This window comes from Coenobita brevimanus, chromosome 115 (assembly GCF_032717465.1).
Source record: "Coenobita brevimanus isolate Jiangsu-jjx chromosome 115, ASM3271746v2, whole genome shotgun sequence".
Lineage (NCBI taxonomy): Eukaryota > Metazoa > Arthropoda > Malacostraca > Decapoda > Coenobitidae > Coenobita > Coenobita brevimanus.
Window position 1 is genome coordinate 4,000,892 of NC_137068.1, and position 20,858 is coordinate 4,021,749.

The window sequence follows — 20,858 nt, forward strand, 5'->3', positions numbered from 1 at the left end:
GTTATTTTACTCAACACAGCTGACAGGTACAGAAACAATACTAAATACTAAACCCTATGGAAGAATATTTACAGACATCCCATAAATTAATAAAAATCCATACCATACATTAATAAAAATCCATAAAAAAGTGAATCTTTCTATTTACACATGAAACTAATTCAGTGCCTCTTGGTGCCCTTCTGTGTCATGAAGAACTGAAGACACCTTACTTTTATTCAATGGAGACAAGGCTCACAGACAAAGGTTGTGTCATCCTGGGCAAGAATGTGCCATAATAATCCCTGATGTGTTCTATGTAATGTAACACAGATCTGAATGATAATAATTTTGAGCTCCACAGTAACAAACACTGAACAACAGAGCTGATGGCCATGAAGGTCACCTTATCACATGCATTCATAATCTAAAATGCCACAATACAGACAACATAATCAATTTTCCGGAATGACACCACATCAGAAATATGGTCACTCAGTGTCAACTCTGTCCATAAGCAAGAAATTATATACCATGCTTAACATTTACACTCCCCCAAATTAATGCTTCCCATGACATACCAGTACAACACTGTATAAGCCTCACCTCCTGCAAACACAGACACCCACTGGTAATTCTATCATAGTTGAGGACTGCGCTAACAACACTGCCTGCTACAAACAACAAAAACAACTGCCGAGACATCAACATTACATCACAGCTCAAAAACACGTACACATTCTCAGTGACATCTCACAATACAACTACAGCACATCCCACACCAAGCATATTGCTCCCACTCCTCCCCAGACCTCACATTCTGTTTGCCCACACTTTCACTCAACATCACCGGGCATATGGAGCCCAAACTTCCATCAGATCATCTCCCCATCATTATCACCATGGGAACACATCCCAAAGCAGAACAATCACACATCATGTACACAAATTTCAAGAGAGCCAGTTGGACAAAATTCACCAAAGAAACAGGACAACGCTTCAAGACACTAGACAACACATCCATCACCAGAACTGACAAGCTGTCTATCCATAGCCAGATGCCTTAATCCCATAAGGTATGGCCACAAATTGCCTCCATGTCCCCCTGTCCCCCACTAATTGCTGCCCTTCCTCCAGCTCACATCCCCCTCTCTCACATACATCTTCACTCCATCCCTCCATCTCATCCTCAGTCTCCTGCTCCCTCTCCTCCCCTCCACCTCACTCACCTACACTTTCCTCATTAGTCTCTCACTCTCCATCCCCTCCACATGGTCACACCAACTAAATGAATTTCTCCTAAAACTTTCTATCACATCCACATTACAACACTCCTTCACTTCCTCACTAGTCAGTCTGTCTCTCCATGTAACTCCACATGCTCCTCTCGAAATACTCATTTCCACTGCTCTCGCGCTTGACTAGCATCCTACCAACAAGGTCCAAGCTTCGCTTCCATACAATAGAGTTGGTACCACAATACTGTAATATCATGAAGCGACTTTCCCATGCTCACTTCCCTATTCCTTATCACTGCTTTCAAAGAACCAGCAACCTTTCCTCCCTAATGTACCCTTACAAGCACTTCATCCTCTAAACCTCCATCCTTACTCATCACACAACCCAAGTGCTTAAATGCAATCATATCTTCCATTTCCTAACTGTCCATCCTCATTGTGCATGGTCACCACCTTGAAAAGAAAAAAAAAAGCCAAAGGTACTACACAGGAGCAGCCAACATTACACAGTGCCATGATGTCAGCACCACGTCCTATGTGGGAGTGCCATGTATATTGCAAAAACACCAGATATGGCCCCATCAGACCAAGCATACAGAAGATACACTACTGAGAAATTAAGTTTAAACAGAAACTGTTAACCCAAGCCACCGCGTACTTGGTGCATCATGCAGTGTGAATCCATGTACATTAGTAGAAGAATCAATGTATAGCACTATAATAACCACATACTGTGACTGTGAGGGCACTAAATTGAAGGTCATATGGTGATCTAATTCTCTATGGAAAATTGGGCAGGAAATTATCTTACCATTAATTGCTGGTATTGGTGCTACATATCTGTATTGTAGTTGTATTTATGCCTACATAATACCATAACTAAAGGAGCTCCTTAGAGCTAAGCAGCTCACTAGCCACTGATGATAAATTGCAAAATGTATGGAAGTCTGCTGCGCTGGATGAGTTATAGTGGAGGTCTGGTGGTGGTTTGGAAATAAAATCCCCTCTAACAAATCTTTGTCCAGCTTGTGCACTTCTCATAAGGCACCAAACTACCATCTTCCATTGACCACCTAATGTCACACTTGTCCTGCACCTCTGTCACTCCACCTTCTTGTTGGGTCCATGAATATACGAATCCAGAGTAGCAACAACCCGTCCTCCATCACAACATCAGGCTCACCATCACCACTTCCTTCCACCCTCTCGCACCACCACTCTGCCCTCTCACACTTTGACACACCAAGCAGACACAACCCATCGTATCTGACTCGATGGTTGGTGTGTCCTGTTTCACGTGTCTAGACCTGTACATCTGAGCCCTAACAAAACATTCATATCAATTAATTTTTCTCTGAAAACAGTGGAGCACAGTATGCTGTCAGAGTACAGTAACATGTCTTACTTCAGACTGTGTGGTCAACTGGACAATATTTTGTGATGCAGTACGTATGCAGAGGCTTAGCAATCAAGAACTAAGCAGTTGAGTGGGCATCATCAGGGAAACCGAGGAGTTAAAATCTAGTGAGTGAAAATATCAGTGGGGGCGCTCACAATTCATGCACTCAATGTAGTGCTGCTCTTGGGTAACTGTTCTGTCCTCTCTTCCTTCCTTCTTTCCTTCCTTCCTCTTCTGTCTTTCTTTCCTTTCTTTCCTCTTCTGTCTGCAGGTGACTCCACAATGAGTGACAAGCCAAATGGTTTCCTGTACACCAGGAAACCATTTACTACATTGGGTGGCAACTACATAGCAAAATTATGGCACCTGGTGGTTTAGTGGGTAATTACAGGCTCAAATCGGATTGAGACGGTGCAGGTTTATATCCAACAGGTGGTTGGCATTTACTGCTCAAGTTATGCCTCTCAAGGATAATGGAGGCTGGTCACTCTTATCTTAAATGTTAGGACCACCTTGCCTGGTCCCGAGTTCCTATGCTCCTCATGGGGCAACACTGGATCAGATGATGACGATTATGATGATATAATAAAGGTTTTCTTACCAAAAGACTCTGGGTGTTTGGTGACAAAGAGCATGAAAGCAAGAGAAAATTAACAGTGCATATTCTGAGCCAGCATGCACCCAATATGCTTCCTCTATGCCAGGAGTATAATTGTCAGGGTTCAATAATGGAAAGCCAAAGTGTGATGTCACGTCATGTAACCATGACAACCTGTGCTGGTTTTTTAAACAAACACAGCAGGCAATGCCAACAGCCCCAAACAACAGAGCAAAAACAGTTAACAAATTAAAAATGGTTCAATGACTAGTTAGAGACTAACAACCCCAGTCAGAAGCTTTAAAGTGAGTTTCCTTTGCTTCCTGGTGGATGAAAAGGAAATACAAGGTGAGAAATGCTAAGATGTACAGCCAACAAATCTTCTACTTCACTGTCACCAGTGTGTACAGCTGTCACTTTAGTTATTATAAGAAGCAAACAGACCTTTTTTTTTTTTCTTTTTTTTTCCCAGATGCCATAATCCCATAAGGGGTGGCCATTTGACTCTGAGATATTTGTTTTATGGGGAGGGGTACTAACCCTCCACCAACCCACTTGCTGACACGTAGGGAGCACGTATGGTTTGGTTATATGGTTACCACCCAGCATTGTAAATGGTTTCTTGGCTTACAGGAAACCATATGGCTTGTCACTCAATGTAAAGCCACCTGTAAGGGAAAGAAAAGTAATAAGAAGTGACAGGAAAGATGGGAGAAATAGGAAAAGAGGAGGGCAGGCACAGAAAAAGAATGATAAAGGCTAAGGAAGAAGTAGGCAGCACTACATCAAGTGAGTGGAAGACGGTCGCCACCACCTACCACTCTACTATGCCTAAAAGAAATACTGAGGGAATTTTTCTGGTTGATGAAAGCAAGGAAAAAAGGACAAAAATAAATATAATATTGCCCAGGGTGGTTAAACATGCAGAATCTTGTGAGCCTAAACCAGGTCCTAGCACCGTCCAGCTTACCAACACAACAGGTCAGGTTTGGTTAGGAATGGTCTGGTTTGGTCTGGGTAAGCTACATAGTTTGGTTGGGTTAGGGTAAGCTAGTTAGGTCTGGGAGGTTTTGGAAGGGTTAGATTGTTAAAACAGGTTGTTAGGATAAGTTGGGCTCATTGAAGAGAGAACCTGTATTTTTTTCACAGGAAAAATCATCAGAGAAATTACCAATATGCCGGGAATCGAACCCGGGACTCTCAGGTGAGAGCCAGGCAGATTGTGACAACGTGAGTTAACTTTTACCTGGTCGTGGTGTAGTGGTATGCTGCCTGGCTCTCACCTGAGAGTCCCGGGTTCGATTCCCGGCATGTTGGGCTCATTGGTTTGGGTAAATTGGTTAGGTCAGCTGATTCAGGCCTTGAAACTTAGGTTACTGCTTTTGGGGAGAATTAATGTCCAATAACACACAGCATTTGCATCACATGAAAAAAAAAAAAAAAAAAAACACCCAAAATAGGGAAAAAGGGCTTGAAATCTGAAAACATTATTGTTCAAGAAAGAGCATGGTATACCAAAGGGATTTAATATATCCGTTTTCCTGCAAAACACCAAGAAGTCATTTACAACGCTGGGTGGTAACCATATAACTAAACTATACGTGCTCCCTATGTGTCAGCAAGTGGGTTGGTGGAGGGTTAGTGCCCCTCCCCATAAAATAAATAACTCAGAGTCAAATGGCCACCCTTTACGGGATTATGGCGTCTGCTTATAGACAGACAGACGATCACCATAATTTCAACCTCACGTCCCAATACAGTACTGAGGAATCCTGTAACATTTACGAAACAACCAAATGATACGCGGTACTCATTTAAATACCTTGTTATAATGTGTTTTCTCTTCTTTGCCTGCTTAGTGGTGAAAATGAAGGAATATATTATATAGCACGGTCTCCACCCGCTGAAGATAACAGTATCGTTATCGCTTAGTGCTTTAGACAGATGCTACGCGACGGCAGCACCATTCGAACAGTACAGGTTCTGGACAGCCTACAACGCTACAACTTGTAATCCCTGTACGGTGCTACCAAGTCATATGAAATTTCTTGGGTTTCTAAAAGGAGACACAACTGCAACACAGCTTATTTTTGTACAATTTATAAATTTTATGACGATTACGAGGTAAGCGTATGGGAATCGTAAGATATTAAAAATGCACAGTACATGAATATAAAAGCATACATAAAGCAAATTGTACATAAGTAATATATAACCTACACTTAAAATCTCATGTTCAGCTTTGTATTCACATAAGAATCGCAGGGATTTTATATCAAAACAAACCGAAAACAGTTTCAAGGCGAATACCTTCTTGGCGCGACGATTTGAACATCTTTTAACACTAGCCTAAGTCCTTTTACAGGTATCAGTACACCATCAGAAGCAACTGTCATTGAACTGAGTTGAAATATTTATTGCTGTAAAAGGTGCAGAGTGCTAATACAACAAAAGAAGGTGGTGGCATGAAAAATAAGTGCCCTTCCCCCTTCCAACCCTCACCCCCTCGCCTTACCTATAGGCTACTCCAAAACCTCCACGACTTCCCCTGACTCCCTCGACCGATGATCTGCGAAAAATTAATTCAGAATGTGAGGGCCATTAATCAAGGCTGACAAGCAGACATACAATCATAGTAACTGAGAATTTATCTTGATTTTGCGGCTGAAGGCTACCTGAGTATGTCTTTGCTAATGGCTGGCTGTCAAAATGAGGTTGGAGTGATATGAGTCATCCTGTATGCTTGGTAACCCATATTCCTACTATCTCTCTCTCTCTCTCTCTCTCTCTCTCTCTCTCGTGTTCAAGAATCCCACCTCTTACCTTGGCTCGAGAACTCATTGGTGTAATAGCTTCTCCAGTTTGCACTTGAAAGAGCACGAGATCGACTTCCAGGCCGGTCAGACTCTTAGGTAAAGTTTGTTTCCTAGTTCGCCTAACTCTATTGTTGCGTGCCGTACTATCTGTCTGTCTGTCTGTCAGTTTCTCTCTCTCTCTCTCTCTCTCTCTCTCTCTCTCTGCAAGAAACGTAGGCTGCAGATCTCTCTCTCTCTCTCTCTCTCTCTCTCTCTCTCTCTGCAAGAAACAGGCTATAAATGTACTCTCTCTCTCTCTCTCTCTCTCTCTCTCTCTCTCTCTCTCTGCAAGAAACAGGCTATAAATGTACTCTCTCTCTCTCTCTCTCTGCAAGAAACAGGCTATAAATGTACTCTCTCTCTCTCTCTCTCTCTCTCTCTCTCTCTGCAAGAAACAGGCTATAAATGTACTCTCTCTCTCTCTCTCTCTCTCCAAGAAATAATTGATCCATGCTAATGTACTCTCTCTCTCTCTCTAAATCACATTCCTATTGATAACCCTTTTTTTTTTTTTAGAATTCATGGTTTTAAAAATGTGCTTATTCTTAGATCTGCATTTAAATACCGCAAAAAATCACGTAGCTGTATCTTGTGTATTGTGAAGACGGCTCAGTCTGCTGGTGTGGGCGTGGTTGTGACAGTGGGAGACGAAAATAAAGAAATGACCCAGGGTAGATAGTGATAAAATGGACGTGTGTGTGTGTGTGTGTGTGTGTGTGTGTGTGTAGCAAAAACTGCTTAATCACGGAACATCCATCGTTACATCACTGAGTACGCTTATGTAAGTGTTTGTGTCCATGTTCATAGCATCTTTTATCATTTTTTTCGTTGTCAGAGAGTGATGTCAGTTTTTCGTAAATGGACGTTAATTGTGAGTCAAGAATTATTTGCCAGAAAGCACGATTATTGATTTCACTAAAAGGATGAGAGAGAGAGAGAGAGAGAGAGAGAGAGAGAGAGTGGCATAAGCTTTTTTGAATTTTACTGTAAGATCTTGTGTCTATGTTTTTATCCTAGGTCTTACAGTAACCAAACACTTCACAACAAAACTTACTTATAGTGAATATCTACATGACATGCGAAAAAAAAGTCGTGATACAAGTTCACTGGTAATAAGTTATCTCAGGAACATATTAAGATGTTTTTATAAATCCGGCTTTGACGTGAAGGTCACTACAATGCCAGCTTAGCGTTTTTGACATCCGATTTGAAGACATTTTTATCTAGTGCCAGATTTTGATTGCCGCTTTAGAATTCATCCGTGTCGGAACAATATTTTTCTAACAATATATCCAGCTGTTTATAATACTTTGTGCACTAGCAACGTTTTAGTGCCTTCTAAATTGGCAACTCTTGGCTCAGCCTCTCCAGGGTTGCCAATGTAGCGTCGCTAAAGCCAGATCTGACTCAATTTCATTTAGCAACAGTTTGTAAAGACTAACTACAAGATATCTAGCGGTTTTCTACATATTTTTACGCAATTTTAGCACTAGTATAGCGATTTTGGCAATTATTTCAGCTTTTATTTTCTTATCTAGTGGGTTTTAAGATCAAGTTTAGCTGTTACTATAACTTTGCACTTGGTAACCCTAATCACATCTCCTGTACAGTGCACCTTCCCACAAATTCCGTGCGGATCTCCAGTCTCTGCCTCCGCGTCACTATATTCCGCCCTACTCCACCGTCTGTGCCATCAGTTCCTGTATCACCGAAAGGTAATACAAATCGGGCCGTATTGTTGTTGACTAGATTTCGTAACCCCCTCTCCCTTAGCGATTTATTTTATACATTACACACGAACCCTTTCAATCCGACGACGTATTTCGCTTAAATCAGTCCACCACCAGACCTATATTCAACCTAGGAGGGATGTCTATACTTCTGTCACTGTAACTTGGCTCAATTTTCGGCGTTTTGCAGCTAATTTCACGTTGCTCAGTGGCTGAAAAAATATGCTACGGCTCTACATCCTTTCCTCAGCACTTCTTCGTGACTAGTACGGTATTCTTGTGTTAATTCACTACTAAGTACTCAAGGTGGAGAGGTGGTAGTTGTAGGCCAAGTAAGAGTAAAAGGAGAATAGAAGAGAGGTTTTAGGTAAGGAGGCTCCCTAACACCGTACCCTTAGCGATTTATTATTGAATATGACCGGTTAATATCTTTTGTACGTTGTAAATGCAGAGCACGACGATGTTAGAAGGATTTATAAACACAAAATAAGACAGCAGCGTATAACAGACAAAATAAACCGCTTAGAAAAAGGTGTTGGGAGCTTCCTTTAATCGATGAGAATACGAACCCAAGTTTCTTCTGAGCCGCATAAGATCATTTAGCAGAGAGAGAGAGAGAGAGAGAAAGAGAGAGAGACGTAATCGTAGCGGTTTTGTTACTTCTCTTTCATGTTGATGATAAATTTTAATGAGAGAATATTAGGTTGCAATAGGCAAACTAAATCGGTAAGATAATGGTGTTACGTGCATAAGTGTGTGAGAAGGATTTCAATGGAGAAGAGTTTGACTGAGAGTGATGGAATTATTATTACTGCTAAATATACGTAGTGCATATATATATTCTATCGTTTATAAATTCTCCAACTTGCTTGCATGTGTCGGCCTTGATCACCTAATACCGGCTCTCCACTCTGCTCGATCTCTGGCAGCCTCCCTGTTCAGTTCCTTATCCCTGAAGTCACAGTTTCGTCCCGGGTCTTTTTCGGTCTGCCTCTCACAACCCTATCCCTGACTTTCACACTTCTCACCTTCCGCACCCAGTTGTCACCCCCCATCCTCTTCACATGCCCAAACCATCTCCATCTACCCCTCATCATCACAACACCAATACACTCCAGTCCCATCCTTCCTCTCAACTCATCATTCACACCTCTCACCCTCCACACTCAGTTGTCACCCCCCATCCTCTCCACATGCCCAAGCCATCTCAATCTACCCATAACAACATTAATACACTCCAGTCCCATCCTTCCTCACAACTCATCATTCACACCTTTCACCCTCCACACTCAGTTGTCATCCCCCATCCTCTCCACATGCCCAAACCATCTCAATATACCCTTACCTCATCACAACACCAATACACTCCAGTCCCATCCTGCCTCTCATCTACTGTAATCCTAGCCCCCCCAGGCCTCGCATTCAAGGACGCACTACACATCCACCTAATCATTGTCATTTCTGTTCGTTTGAGCCTACGAATTTCCTCTTCCTTTACTGCCCATGTCTCACAGCCTTACAGTATTACACTTCTAACACATGCCACGTACAAAGCTCCCCGTAGCACGTAATATGTCTCTCAAATAACAAAACACTTCCACACACTCAAGAGACTCACCAGTAAGATCAATCCTTTCACGCCTGACAATCTCCACACGCTCTCCTCTACACACCACACACACGAAATCAACATTATCTCGCAGTCCACCTCACATCCACAAATATATCATAGAAGTAGTTCATATGTAAGTAATATGCTCAAAATCTCCAGTTCAGATTTGTATTGATATGCAAACTGATAATGTATAATATATAAAAACGAAAGCCAGTAAATCCGTTAAGCGTGCCACATTATTTTGAATACCGGTACCATCTTCATAAAGCCAGGATTCGTATTCTCTCTCTCTCTCTCTCTGTCTGTCAACCGTATTATCAAGGGGAGGGCGGATGATAAAGATAAAAAAGCGATAACAAAGATAATGCAGTAGATATGGAAGGCACGCACACTTTTATATCTCAACAGGGTCCAAGTCGGTTAAAATCGGTTCAGTCTTCAAATTTAAACGAAATTTTAAAATGCGAGAAACGTTGCAGCTGACGGCACGGAGGAAGAATTCGAAGGTTTTAAAAGATTTCAGGCATTTTAAAAGATGATGATGATGATTATTATTAATATCATCATTATTTCCCCCTGACATGCACACATAGATGCGTCTGGTGGCACAGGGGGGGGAGATAAAATGATGATTACTACTACTACTACCACTACTACTACTACTACTACTACTACTATTACTACTACTACTACTATTACTGCTACTACTACTACTATTACTACTACTACCACTACTACTACTAATAATAATAATAATACCACCACCACCACCACGATCACCACCACAAATACTACTACCACCACTATTACTACTGCTACTGCTACTGCCACCACGTCCATTATAACTTCTACTACACCTACAACCATCACTACTACTACTACGACTACTTCTACCACTATCGCACCCTCCCACAGATGCGACTGGTTGTACTGGGGGCCACTGGTCAGACTGGGAAGGAGGTCGTTCAACAGGCCCTAGATGCAGGTCACTTCATCACCGCCGTCGTTAGAGACCCAGATAAGGTCACCGCCTCTCACCCAAACCTGCAGGTAGGTCAGGTCACACTACCTACCTATTTATCTATCTACCTATCTATCTGTCTCTCCGTCTGTGTGCCTATATCTCTATCTAGGGACCTGAAAATTGTTCCCGTTAAGGAAAAAAACAAAAACAGAGCCAAATTCAAGATCTGTTCATCTTCTGTAATGAGCAAAAACAAGATAACAGACAGCCAAATCCAAGATCCGTCCACTTTATGTAAACAAAAGAAAAAAAAAATTATTGACCACTTCTTTGACAGGTGGTGGAGGCTGACATTTGAGTTTTAAAATATTGACCACCTCTTTGACAGATGGTGGAGGTTGGCATTAGTGTTTTACAATATTGACCCTCTCATTGACAGGTGGTGAAGGCTGATATCTTTGACGAGGGGGCCCTGAAGCCTGTTATGGCGGAACAAGAGGCTGTGGTGTCCTGCCTCGGCTTTCCCCGACATCCACAGCCTGTTACGTAAGTCCACCTCACCAGATTCACATACACACGACCAGGCGGAACTTAGTCTTTTCAGTCACGTAAGATCAGTTCACTTTCACGTAAGTTACAGTCGATTCTGCCTCGGCCAATGTTTTTATAATTATACATTTCATTAGGCCTCTTGTAATATTGTGATTGATGACTTTTAATTAGCGTACTGGACATGACAGTCAAATTATGAAACACCAATCCTTGACCAGTTAACAGGCATCAACTCTAATTTCACTCCTGATGATCCTGTTTCTGCAGTGTTGGCAGCTATTTATAACAGAACATTTTTGTGTGGATGGTTAACATACACAATTTGTAATAATCAATTTTCAGTAAAAGAAGAAAAAAAAATGCACAAATGTCATACAGTTCATGGGGGCGCCCATCATCCACTCACTCAGTGTAGGGATGCCGTACGGTCTCTACACTGAGTGGCAAGTTAAATGGTTTCCTGTACCCAGGAAACCATTTACTACTCTGGGCTAACCATATAACCGGGGTTTTTGGCCTGGTTAAGTGTCCCCCAGATTCCCCTATCTAAGGGGAGCGCGGTAGCTCGGTGGTAGGGTGTCGGGCTCGTAATCGTGAGGTTGCGAGTTCGCGCCCCGCCCGGTGGCTGCCGTGCTGGGAGGGGTAGCGCTCTCCTGTAACCCTAGCAGGGCTATATAATCTGATGAGGTCTAGCTCTGGGATTTCCCCTATTCCCCTATCTAAAATCACTTAATCATGGCAAATGTTTCGGAGAGCCTCGGAGGGCACAATACCTGCCCAGGGCCCCAACCAAATGGGCAGACTCGCATGGCCATGTGGAATGTGAGAGGTGTGAATGAGGAGAGCAAGAGGGTGGAAGTGGTGAATGTGTTCGAGAGTGCGAGATATGCTGTGATGGCATTGTGTGAAACGAAGATGAAAGGGTGCGAAGTGCAGGAGTGGGAGGGTGTGAAATGTGTAAGATCAGGAATGAATGGGCGAGGAAGATGTAAGGAAGGAGTTGCTTTGTTGATGAATGAGGTATGGCAGAATGGAATGAAAGACTATAAGTGTGTCAGCTCGAGGTGTATGTATGTCAAGTTCAAGTTTGAGCAGGTGAAAATGACAGTAATTGTTGCGTATGCACCGTGTGATGACAGGAGTGAGAGAGAGAAAGACAGGTTTTGGGATGACCTGGGTGAAGCAGTGGGAGAAATGCCCAGGAGCTATTAAGTGATCGTAATGGGTGATATGAATGGAAGAGTAGGCACTGGTCCTGAGGATAACATAATGGGTCGTAATGAAGTACCAGGAGAAAATAATAATGGGTAGCGACTGAAGGATATGTGTCTGGAAAGGAGGTTGCGGATGTGTAACTCATATTTCGAAAACAAAGATGCACATAAATATACATGGTGTAAAGAGAATGGGGATCATGTTGAAAGAAGCCTGATTGATTACGTGCTCGTAGAGAGGTCGATGTTGGAAATGGTCAGATCATATGATTGTGGTATGCAAGATCAAGCTGAGAGAAGTGAGGTAGACCACGGGAGAGAGGAGCAGTCGGGGAGAAAGACTGAAAGTTGAGAAGCTGAGGATCAAAGAATTGGCAGATGAATACGGGGCCAAAGTAGGGGAGGAGTTAGAATCAGTGAATTGGAATGCAATGAATCTGGACGCAGGTGGAATGCATATAAGGACTGCTTATTTAGGAATGCTAAAGCGGTGTGTGGTGTGGCAAGAGTAACAACAAGGAAGAAAGGTACGGCATGGTGAGATGAGAAGGTTAAGAGAGCGATGGAGGAAAAAAGGAAGAAGTGGCTAAAGTGGTTACAGGACAGGGGTTCAGTTGAAATAAGAACTGATATGTTGAGAGCAAGAAGCACGTAAAGAGACTAGTGAAGAGGAAAAAGAAGGAGGTAAATGAGGATCTAGGAAGAAAAATGAATGCAAATTACTCTGAAAATAGGAAGTTATTCTGGAAAGAGGTGCGGAAATGTAGAAGTGACAGCGGAAAGAAATGTGAAAGTGTGAACGATCTAAATGGTAGATTATTAACCCATGGGGATGAAGTAAGGACCAGATGGAAAGAATATTTTGAAAGCCTGATGAATGGGAATAAAGAGAGCAGAGCGGCTGTAAACATGATTGGTTTCGGGGGTGTGCAGAGAAGGAATGCAGTGCCAGGAGATGTGACTCTCACGCAGGTGAAGAACACTGTGAAGCGGCTGAAAATGAGAAAGTAGCTGGGGTTGATGAGGTGTATGCAGAGATAGATGATTAAGGCTAGTGGAGCGAGCGGAATGAAGTGCTTGTTGGAGATATGTAAATTAGCATGGATGAGTTAAACTGTGCCAGCAGAGTGGAAAAAGGCTGTGATTGTACCCCTATACAAAAATAAAGGTGAGCGAAGTGAGTGCAATAATTATCGTGGCATAAGTTAATTTAGTGTGGTAGGGAACGTATATGGAAGAATTATTGTAAAGAAAGTAAGAGAGATATCAGAATTCCTAGTGAGTGATGAACAGGGTGGCTTTAGGAATGGTAGATGTGTGGATCAAATATTAGCAGTAAGACAAATAGTGGAGAAGGCTTGTGAGAAGGACCATTCTACAAGGTGTTTATTGCATTTATGAATCTGGAAAATGCATACGACAAAGTGGACAGAGAAGGACTCTGGAAAGCTTTGCGAATGTAAGGCGTAAATAGTAAGCTGCTAGGTGCCGTCAAGAGTTTTTATGATGGTAGTGAACCAAGTGTAAGGGTAAAGGGGCATCTAAGTGAATGGTTCACAATCAGTGTGGGCGTACGACATCGTTGTGTGATGTCCCCATGGTTGTTCAGTATATATATATGGATGAGGTGATGAGAGAAGTAAAAACAAGAGTAATGGAGAGGGGGATGGCACTGGTAATGAATGTGATGATGGAATATCTCAAGTTTGTTGTATGTTGATGATGCAGTACTACTTGCAAATACTGGACAAGAACTTGGTAGACTTATGCAGAGTTTTGCTAATGTCTGTGAGCATCGTGCCTTGAGAGTAAATGTAGAAAAGAGTAAAGTGGTGGTTATTGAAAGAGAAGGTGACTCCCAGTGTGATGTTACAGTGAATGGAGAGAGACTGGAAATGGTGAGAGAGTTCAAATACCAGGGTGCAGTGATAGAAAAGAGAGGAAAATGTGCAAAAGAAGTGGAAAGTAGAGTGACACAAGGAAGAAAAGTAGCTGGTGCTATGAAGGCCTTGATAAGAAACAGAGGCTTGAGTGTTGCAGCTGCACGAGGCTTACATGAAGGAGTGTTAGTGCCAACTTTAACATATTAATGTGAGACTATGGTGTGGCATGAACATGAAAAGTCAGGGGGTGAGAGCAGTGGAGATGGGACTGCTGAGGAATGTACTGAATGTGGAGTACAGAGAGTGGATAGGATACGAAATAATGTGATTCGTGAAAGATGTGGAGTGAGGACGTCTGTGGACACCAGATCGAAGAGAGTGTACTGAGATGGTATGGTCATGTGGAGAGAATGGATAACATTAGAGTGGTGAAAAAGGTATATCTGAGCGAATTTGAAGGAGGGAGGAGGCGAGGTAGGCCAAGGGGAAGGTGGAGAGATATGGTGGATGAGTGTGTGAGGAAGAGAGATTTGGAGGTCGGTGAGGCTAGGGAACTGAAAAGAGATCGAGGCTGGATGTTGTGAGGAGAAGTGCATGATCAGGGATTTGGCACCCCTTTTTAACGTGACAGCGTCCGGATTGACTCTGTCGGATACTCTTATGTGAAGCTATAGAATGTGGTGAATGCTTTTGGCGTATCAGATAGAGCCAGGATTCCGTGGGCTTGAATGATGAGTGAATGGAAGCGTGGCCCATTGGATTGGGCAAACTTAGGCTGTCTGGACTTGCTACTCCTCACCCTGCCCTAGGGTGGGAAAGTAGGTCCGGTTGATGATGATGATGATACATCTTTTTTGCCTTCTAGTATAGCAGTATTAGTATTAGTAGTGGTGGTGGTGGTGGTGGTGGTAGTAGTAGTAGTAGTAGTAGTAGTAGCCCCAGGTTCATCTGAAACGTGAACCCAGTGGACTGCAGGCTGAAGTTCCCTCTCTCCTGCAGTCCACCATCGTCCTTTCGGGGGATAGGGAGGGAGTTGAGGGACGTGTGTATAACCAGGCAGCTCCACCACCCAGTTATATCAGTGCCACCACCTGAAGGCCACCCTTTCCGGTTATTGTTCTTATTCTTATACATCATCATCATCATCATCATCGTCTTCTGCTTCTCCTCCTCCTCCTCCTCCACTTCTTGCTTCTTCTTCTCCTCCTCCTCCTCCTCCTCCTCCTCTTCCTCCTCATTCCTTTTTATCATCATCATAATCATCATCATCTTCTTCATCATCATCATCGCCTTCTTCGTCTTCATCATCATCATCATTATCATTATCACCTTCTTCATCAATATCATCATCATCACCACCATCATCATCATCACCACCGTCATCATCATCACCACCATCATCATCATCACCACCGTCATCATCATCACCACCATCATCATCATCATCTTCTTCTTCTTCTTCGTCACCATCACCATCATCATCACCATCATCATCATCATCACCATCATCATCATCATCATCATTATCATTATTATTATTATTATTATTATTTATTTCTTCACCTGGTTGTTGTTCTCCTTCTCCTTCGTCTCTTTGCAGTGGGTATACCGAGTCGATGAAGGCGGTGGTGGAGGCTATGAGGGAGGGTAACGTTCAGCGCCTTGTGACGATGACGGCATGGTACACTGATAGTAAGTTGAAAATAGTAGTAGTAGTAGTAGTGGTGGTGGTGGTTGTGGTGGTGGTAGTAGTAGTAGTAGTAGTAGTAGTGGTGGTGGTGGTGGTAGTAGTAGTAGTAGTAGTAGTAGTGGTGGTGGTAGTAGTAGTAGTAGTAGTGGTGGTGGTGGTGGTATTAGTAGTAGTAGTAGTAGTAGTGGTGGTGGTAGTAGTAGTAGTAGTGGTGGTGGTGGTGGTGGTATTAGTAGTAGTAGTAGTAGTAGTGGTGGTGGTGGTGGTGGTGGTGGTGGTATTAGTAGTAGTAGTAGTAGTAGTAGTGGTGGTGGTGGTGGTTGTAATAGTAGTAGTAGTGGTGGTGTTAGTGGCGGTGGTGGTGGTTGTGGCAGTAGTAGTAGTAGTAGTAGTGGTGGTGGTGATGGTGGTGATTGTGTAGTTGTAGTGGTGGTAGTAGTAGTAGTAGTAGTAGTAGTAGTGGTGGTGGTGGTAGTAGTAGTAGTAGTGGTGGTGGTGGTGGTGGTAGTAGTAATAGTAGTAGTGGTGGTGGTGGTAGTAGTAGTAGTAGTAGTAGTAGTAGTGGTGGTGGTGGTGGTATTAGTAGTAGTAGTAGTAGTAGTGGTAGTAGTAGTAGAAAAGAAGAAACAGGAAAAGTTGTAGTAGCAGTAATAGTAGAAGAAGAAGAAGAAGAGGTAATAGCAGTAGTAGTAGTAGTAGTAATAGTAGTAGTTGTAGTAGTAGTAGAAGAAGAACAGGTAGTAGTAGTAATAGTAATACTGGTAGTAGTAGTAGATACAGTCCTAAGCTCATCTAAACGTGAACCCAGTGGACTGCAGGCTGAAGTTCTCTCTCTCCTGCAGTCCACCATCGTCCTTTCGGAGGATAGGGAGGGAGTTGAGGGACGTGTGTATAACTGGCGTGATGGAGAGATGGCAGCTTTAGGATAATTTAAATAAAGAGATACTACAACTACTATAACTACTACTACTACTACTACTACTAATAATAATAATAATAATAATAATGTTGATGAAGATAATGGTGATGATGATGATGATGAGGATAATGGTGATGATGATGATAATGATAATGGTGGTGATGATGATGATGATAATGGTGGTGACGATGATGAGGAGGAGAAGGAGGATAATGGTGATGATGATAATGATATTGGTGGTGATGATGGTGATAATAATAATGAGGAGGATATAAGTAATGATGATGATAATAATAATGGAGATGACAGGCTAATAATGATGTAAATAATAGTGATGATGATAATGATAATGGTGGTGATGATAATGGTGATAATAATGATGATAGTGAGGAGGATAATACAAATAATGATGATGATGATACACAACGATACAAAATAAATAACACCACGAATTCTTTCCCGCCTCCCCAGCCTCTGTCGCATATCGTATGGGTTTCCTGGCCAATGATGATGATAATGATGATAATGTTGATAATGGTGGTGATGATGATGATAATAATGATGATTAGGATATAAATATTGATGATGATAAATAGTAATGATGATGATGGTGATGATAAACAACGATACAATATAAATAACACCACCAATTCCTTCCCGCCTCCCCAGCCTCCGTCGCATCTCGCATGGGCTTCCTGACTAACTGGATTCTTGTGCCATTCTTGAAGCCAGTCCTGACCAACATGAGGGAGATGGAGCTCTATCTTGAGACGAGCTGTTCGGATATCAACTACACCGTGGTCAGGCCCCCGGGTCTCAAAAACGCGCCGAAAACAGGTGAGGTCGAGTCAGGGATTGTACGAGATTGTCCGTATGCTCGTCTTGTAAGGAGGCTTCCCCTAACACCTCTAATTAAGCGATTTATTTTGTGCGAGATGGTCCTTGGGTATGTCAGTCTGTGGTTCGTATTTTCGTTGGTTAAGCAGGCTCCCTAACACCTCTTCTTAAGCGATTCATTTTGTTTATTACACCTTACCTTCCTTTCCTGTGCTACATAAATCCTTCCAACATCGCCATACTCTGCATAAATAACGTACAAAAGCATTTCAACCACCCATATCCAAAAATAAATCACTAAAGAAGAGGTGTTAGGGGACTTCCTTAACCAACGAGAGGGTCCTTGTGTGTTCCAGGGACGGCCCAGCATTTCCAACCTCATACCCACTTATTCTAGTCTAAGGGGGCTCCGTAACACCTCTTCCTTAGAGATTTATTCTCGAAACTACTCATTAATATACCCTAATTTTCTTCATATGACTTTTCAACATCGAGGTAGAGTGTATGAAGAAGGAGGAGGAGGAGGAGGAGGAGGAGGAGAAGAAGAAGAAGAAAGGGAAGGAGGAGGAGGAGAAGAAGATTTAAGTGACTCAGAAGAGGATAGTGAAGATTAATAAGCAAAATAAATAGCTAAGGAAGAGATGTTTGGCAGCTTTTACCCGTCAAGAGTACGAATCAAGACCCGTATTCCCCTCACCCCGTAACACCTCTTCCTAAGCAATTTATTTTGCTTATTAGATCTTGCTGCCCCCTTACTGTGTTCTATAAATCCTTCCACTGTTGCCATACTCTGCATAAATAAAAGTATATTAACCAGCCATAAGAGTATCGCAGAATAAATCGCTACGAGACAGGTGTTAGGGAGCTTCCTTAATTGACGAGAATATGATGTTTACTGACAAGAAGTGCAAATTATCTTCTCTCTCTCTCTCTCTCTCTCTCTCTCTCTCTCTCTCTCTCTCTCTTTCTCTCAGTTATTTGAGTTTTTATGTGAAGTAACTGATTTTTTTCGTAGTTGCTCTCTCTCTCTCTCTCTCTCTCTCTCTCTCTCTCTGTCAGTTATTTGAGTTTTCATGTGAAGTAACTGATTTTTGTTTTTTAAGTATAGCGGATCTCTCTCTCTCTCTCTCTCTCTCTCTCTCTCTCTCTCTCTCTCTCTCTCTCTCTCTCTTTCCTTTAAATTCAAATATCTTTTAATTCAGAGACGGAGAGACAAGCAAGGCGAATGTACAGTACTCTCTCTCTCTCTCTCTCTCTCTCAACTGTTAATACTCCTCAGGTCTGGAGATGACTGTTAGGGACGGGTATGTGGTAGAAACGGGCACTGTGTTCAACGGGACGACCAGAGCGGACGTGGCGGGCTTCATGCTGCACTGCCTCACCACACCACAGTACGATCGCAAGATGGTGGCGATAACAACACAAAAACCGCAGCAGTGAATCAACAGAGGGAGAAATATGGAGTCCTGAATCCTTTTTTTGAGTGTCATAGAGTCCTGAATCCTTTACTGAGTTCCTTATAAAGTCTTGAATCCTATATAGAGTTCCTTATAAATCTTGAATCCTATATAGAATTTTTGTAGAGTCTTGAATCCTATACAGGAAGGCTTGAATCCTATAGAGTTCCTTATAAAGTCTTGAATCCTATATAGAACATCACCACACCACAGTACGATCGCAAGATGGTGGCGATAACAACAAAAACCGCAGCAGTGAATCAACAGAGGGAGAAATATGGAGTCCTGAATCCTTTTTTGAGTGTCATAGAGTCCTGAATCCTATAAAAGAGTGTTATAGAGTCCTGAATCCTATAAAAGAGTGTTATAGAGTCCCGAATCCTATAAAAGAGTGTTATAGAGTCCCGAATCCTATAAAAGAGTGTTATAGAGTCCTGAATCCTATAAAAGTGTTATAGAGTCCCGAATCCTATAAAAGAGTGTTATAGAGTCCTGAATCCTATAAAAGAGTGTTATAGAGTCCTGAATCCTATAAAAGAGTGTTATAGAGTCCTGAATCCTATAAAAGTGTTATAGAGTCCTGAATCCTATAAAAGAGTGTTATATAGTCCTGAATCCTATAAAAGAGTGTTATAGGGTCATGAATCCTATAAAAGAGTGTTACAGAGTGCTGGATCCTATAAAAGAGTGTTATAGAGTCCCGAATCCTATAAAAGAGTGTCATAGAGTCCTGAATCCTATAAAAGAGTGTCATAGAGTCCTGAATCCTATATAGAGTTTCCTATAGAGTCTTGAATCCTGTTTAGAGTTCCGTATAAAGTCTTGGATCCTTTATTGAGTTCCTTGCAAAGTCTTGAATCCTATATAGAATTCCTTAAGAAGTCTTGAATCCTTTATAGAGTGTCATAGAGTCCTGAATCCTATGAAAGAGAGTTATAGAGTCCTGAATCCTCTATTGAGTTCTTAAAAATTCTTGAATCCTATATGTAGAGGCTTGAATCCTATATATAGAGGCATGAATCCTCTGTAGAATTGCTTATAAAGTCTTGAATCCTTTACAGAGTGTCATAGAGTTCTGAATCCTTTACTGAGTTCCTTGTAAAGTCTTGAATCCTATATAGAGTTCCTAATAAAGCCTTGAATCCTATACACAGTGTTATAGAGGCTTGAATCCTATATGTATAGGTTTGAATCCTATGTAGAATTTCTATAAAAAAAAGTCTTGAATCCATTATAGTGTGTCATAGAGTCCTAAATCCTCTATTGAGTTCCTTATAGAGTCTTGAATCCTATATAGAGTTTCTTATAAAGTCTTGAATTCTGTATAGAGTTCCTTATAGAGTCTTGAATCCTATATGGAGTGCCTCATAATGTCCTGAATCCTTTATAGTGTTTTATAAAGTCTTGAATCCTATATAGAGTGTCATAGAGTCCTGAACCGTTCATAGAGTCCTGACTACTATATAGAGTTCCGTGTAGAGTTTTGAATCCTATATGAAGTGTCATAGAGTCCTGAATCCTGTATTGAGTTCCTTGTGGAGCCTTGAATCCTTTATAGGGCTTTATAGAGTCACGAATCCTATATGTAGAGGCTTGAATCCTGTATATAGAGTCTTGAATCCTATATGTAGAGGCTTGAATCCTGTATATAGAGTTTGGAATCCTATAGAGTTCCTTATAAAGTCTTGAATTCTGTATAGAGTTCCTTATAGAGTCTTGAATCCTGTTTAGAGTTCCGTGTAGAGTCTTGAATCCTATATAGAGTGTCACAGAGTCCTGAATCTTTTGTTGAGTTCCTTATAGTCCTTAATCCTGTATAGAGTTTTATAGTCCCGTTGTTATTATTATTATTATTATTATTATTATTATTTGTATCTTCCTAATAAACACAAACTTCCCTGCATCTGTATCATTTCACCCTTGTCAAC

At 41.8% G+C, this 20,858-nt stretch overlaps 1 protein-coding gene across 1 annotated transcript; it reads left to right on the plus strand.

Moving 5' to 3' along the window:
* Positions 1–7,690: 7,690 nt before the first annotated feature.
* On the plus strand, positions 7,691–18,962 carry LOC145418543 (flavin reductase (NADPH)-like). Its single transcript, XM_080286911.1, has 6 exons — positions 7,691–7,784; positions 10,330–10,464; positions 10,818–10,924; positions 15,628–15,719; positions 17,306–17,473; positions 18,753–18,962. Exons 2-6 carry the CDS (start codon positions 10,330–10,332, stop codon positions 18,911–18,913), a joined length of 663 nt encoding a protein of 220 aa, XP_080143037.1. The 5' UTR covers positions 7,691–7,784; the 3' UTR covers positions 18,914–18,962.
* The last annotated feature ends 1,896 nt before the right edge of the window (positions 18,963–20,858 follow it).

Bases quoted from the DNA above. Each gene is read 5' to 3' on its own strand.
- LOC145418543 (XM_080286911.1), top strand. From the start codon at position 10,330: ATGCGACTGGTTGTACTGGGGGCCACTGGTCAGACTGGGAAGGAGGTC. The intron at 10,465-10,817 runs GTAGGTCAGGTC...TCTCATTGACAG, and splicing joins CCTCTCACCCAAACCTGCAG to GTGGTGAAGGCTGATATCTT. The intron at 15,720-17,305 runs GTAAGTTGAAAA...CCGCCTCCCCAG, and splicing joins GACGGCATGGTACACTGATA to CCTCCGTCGCATCTCGCATG.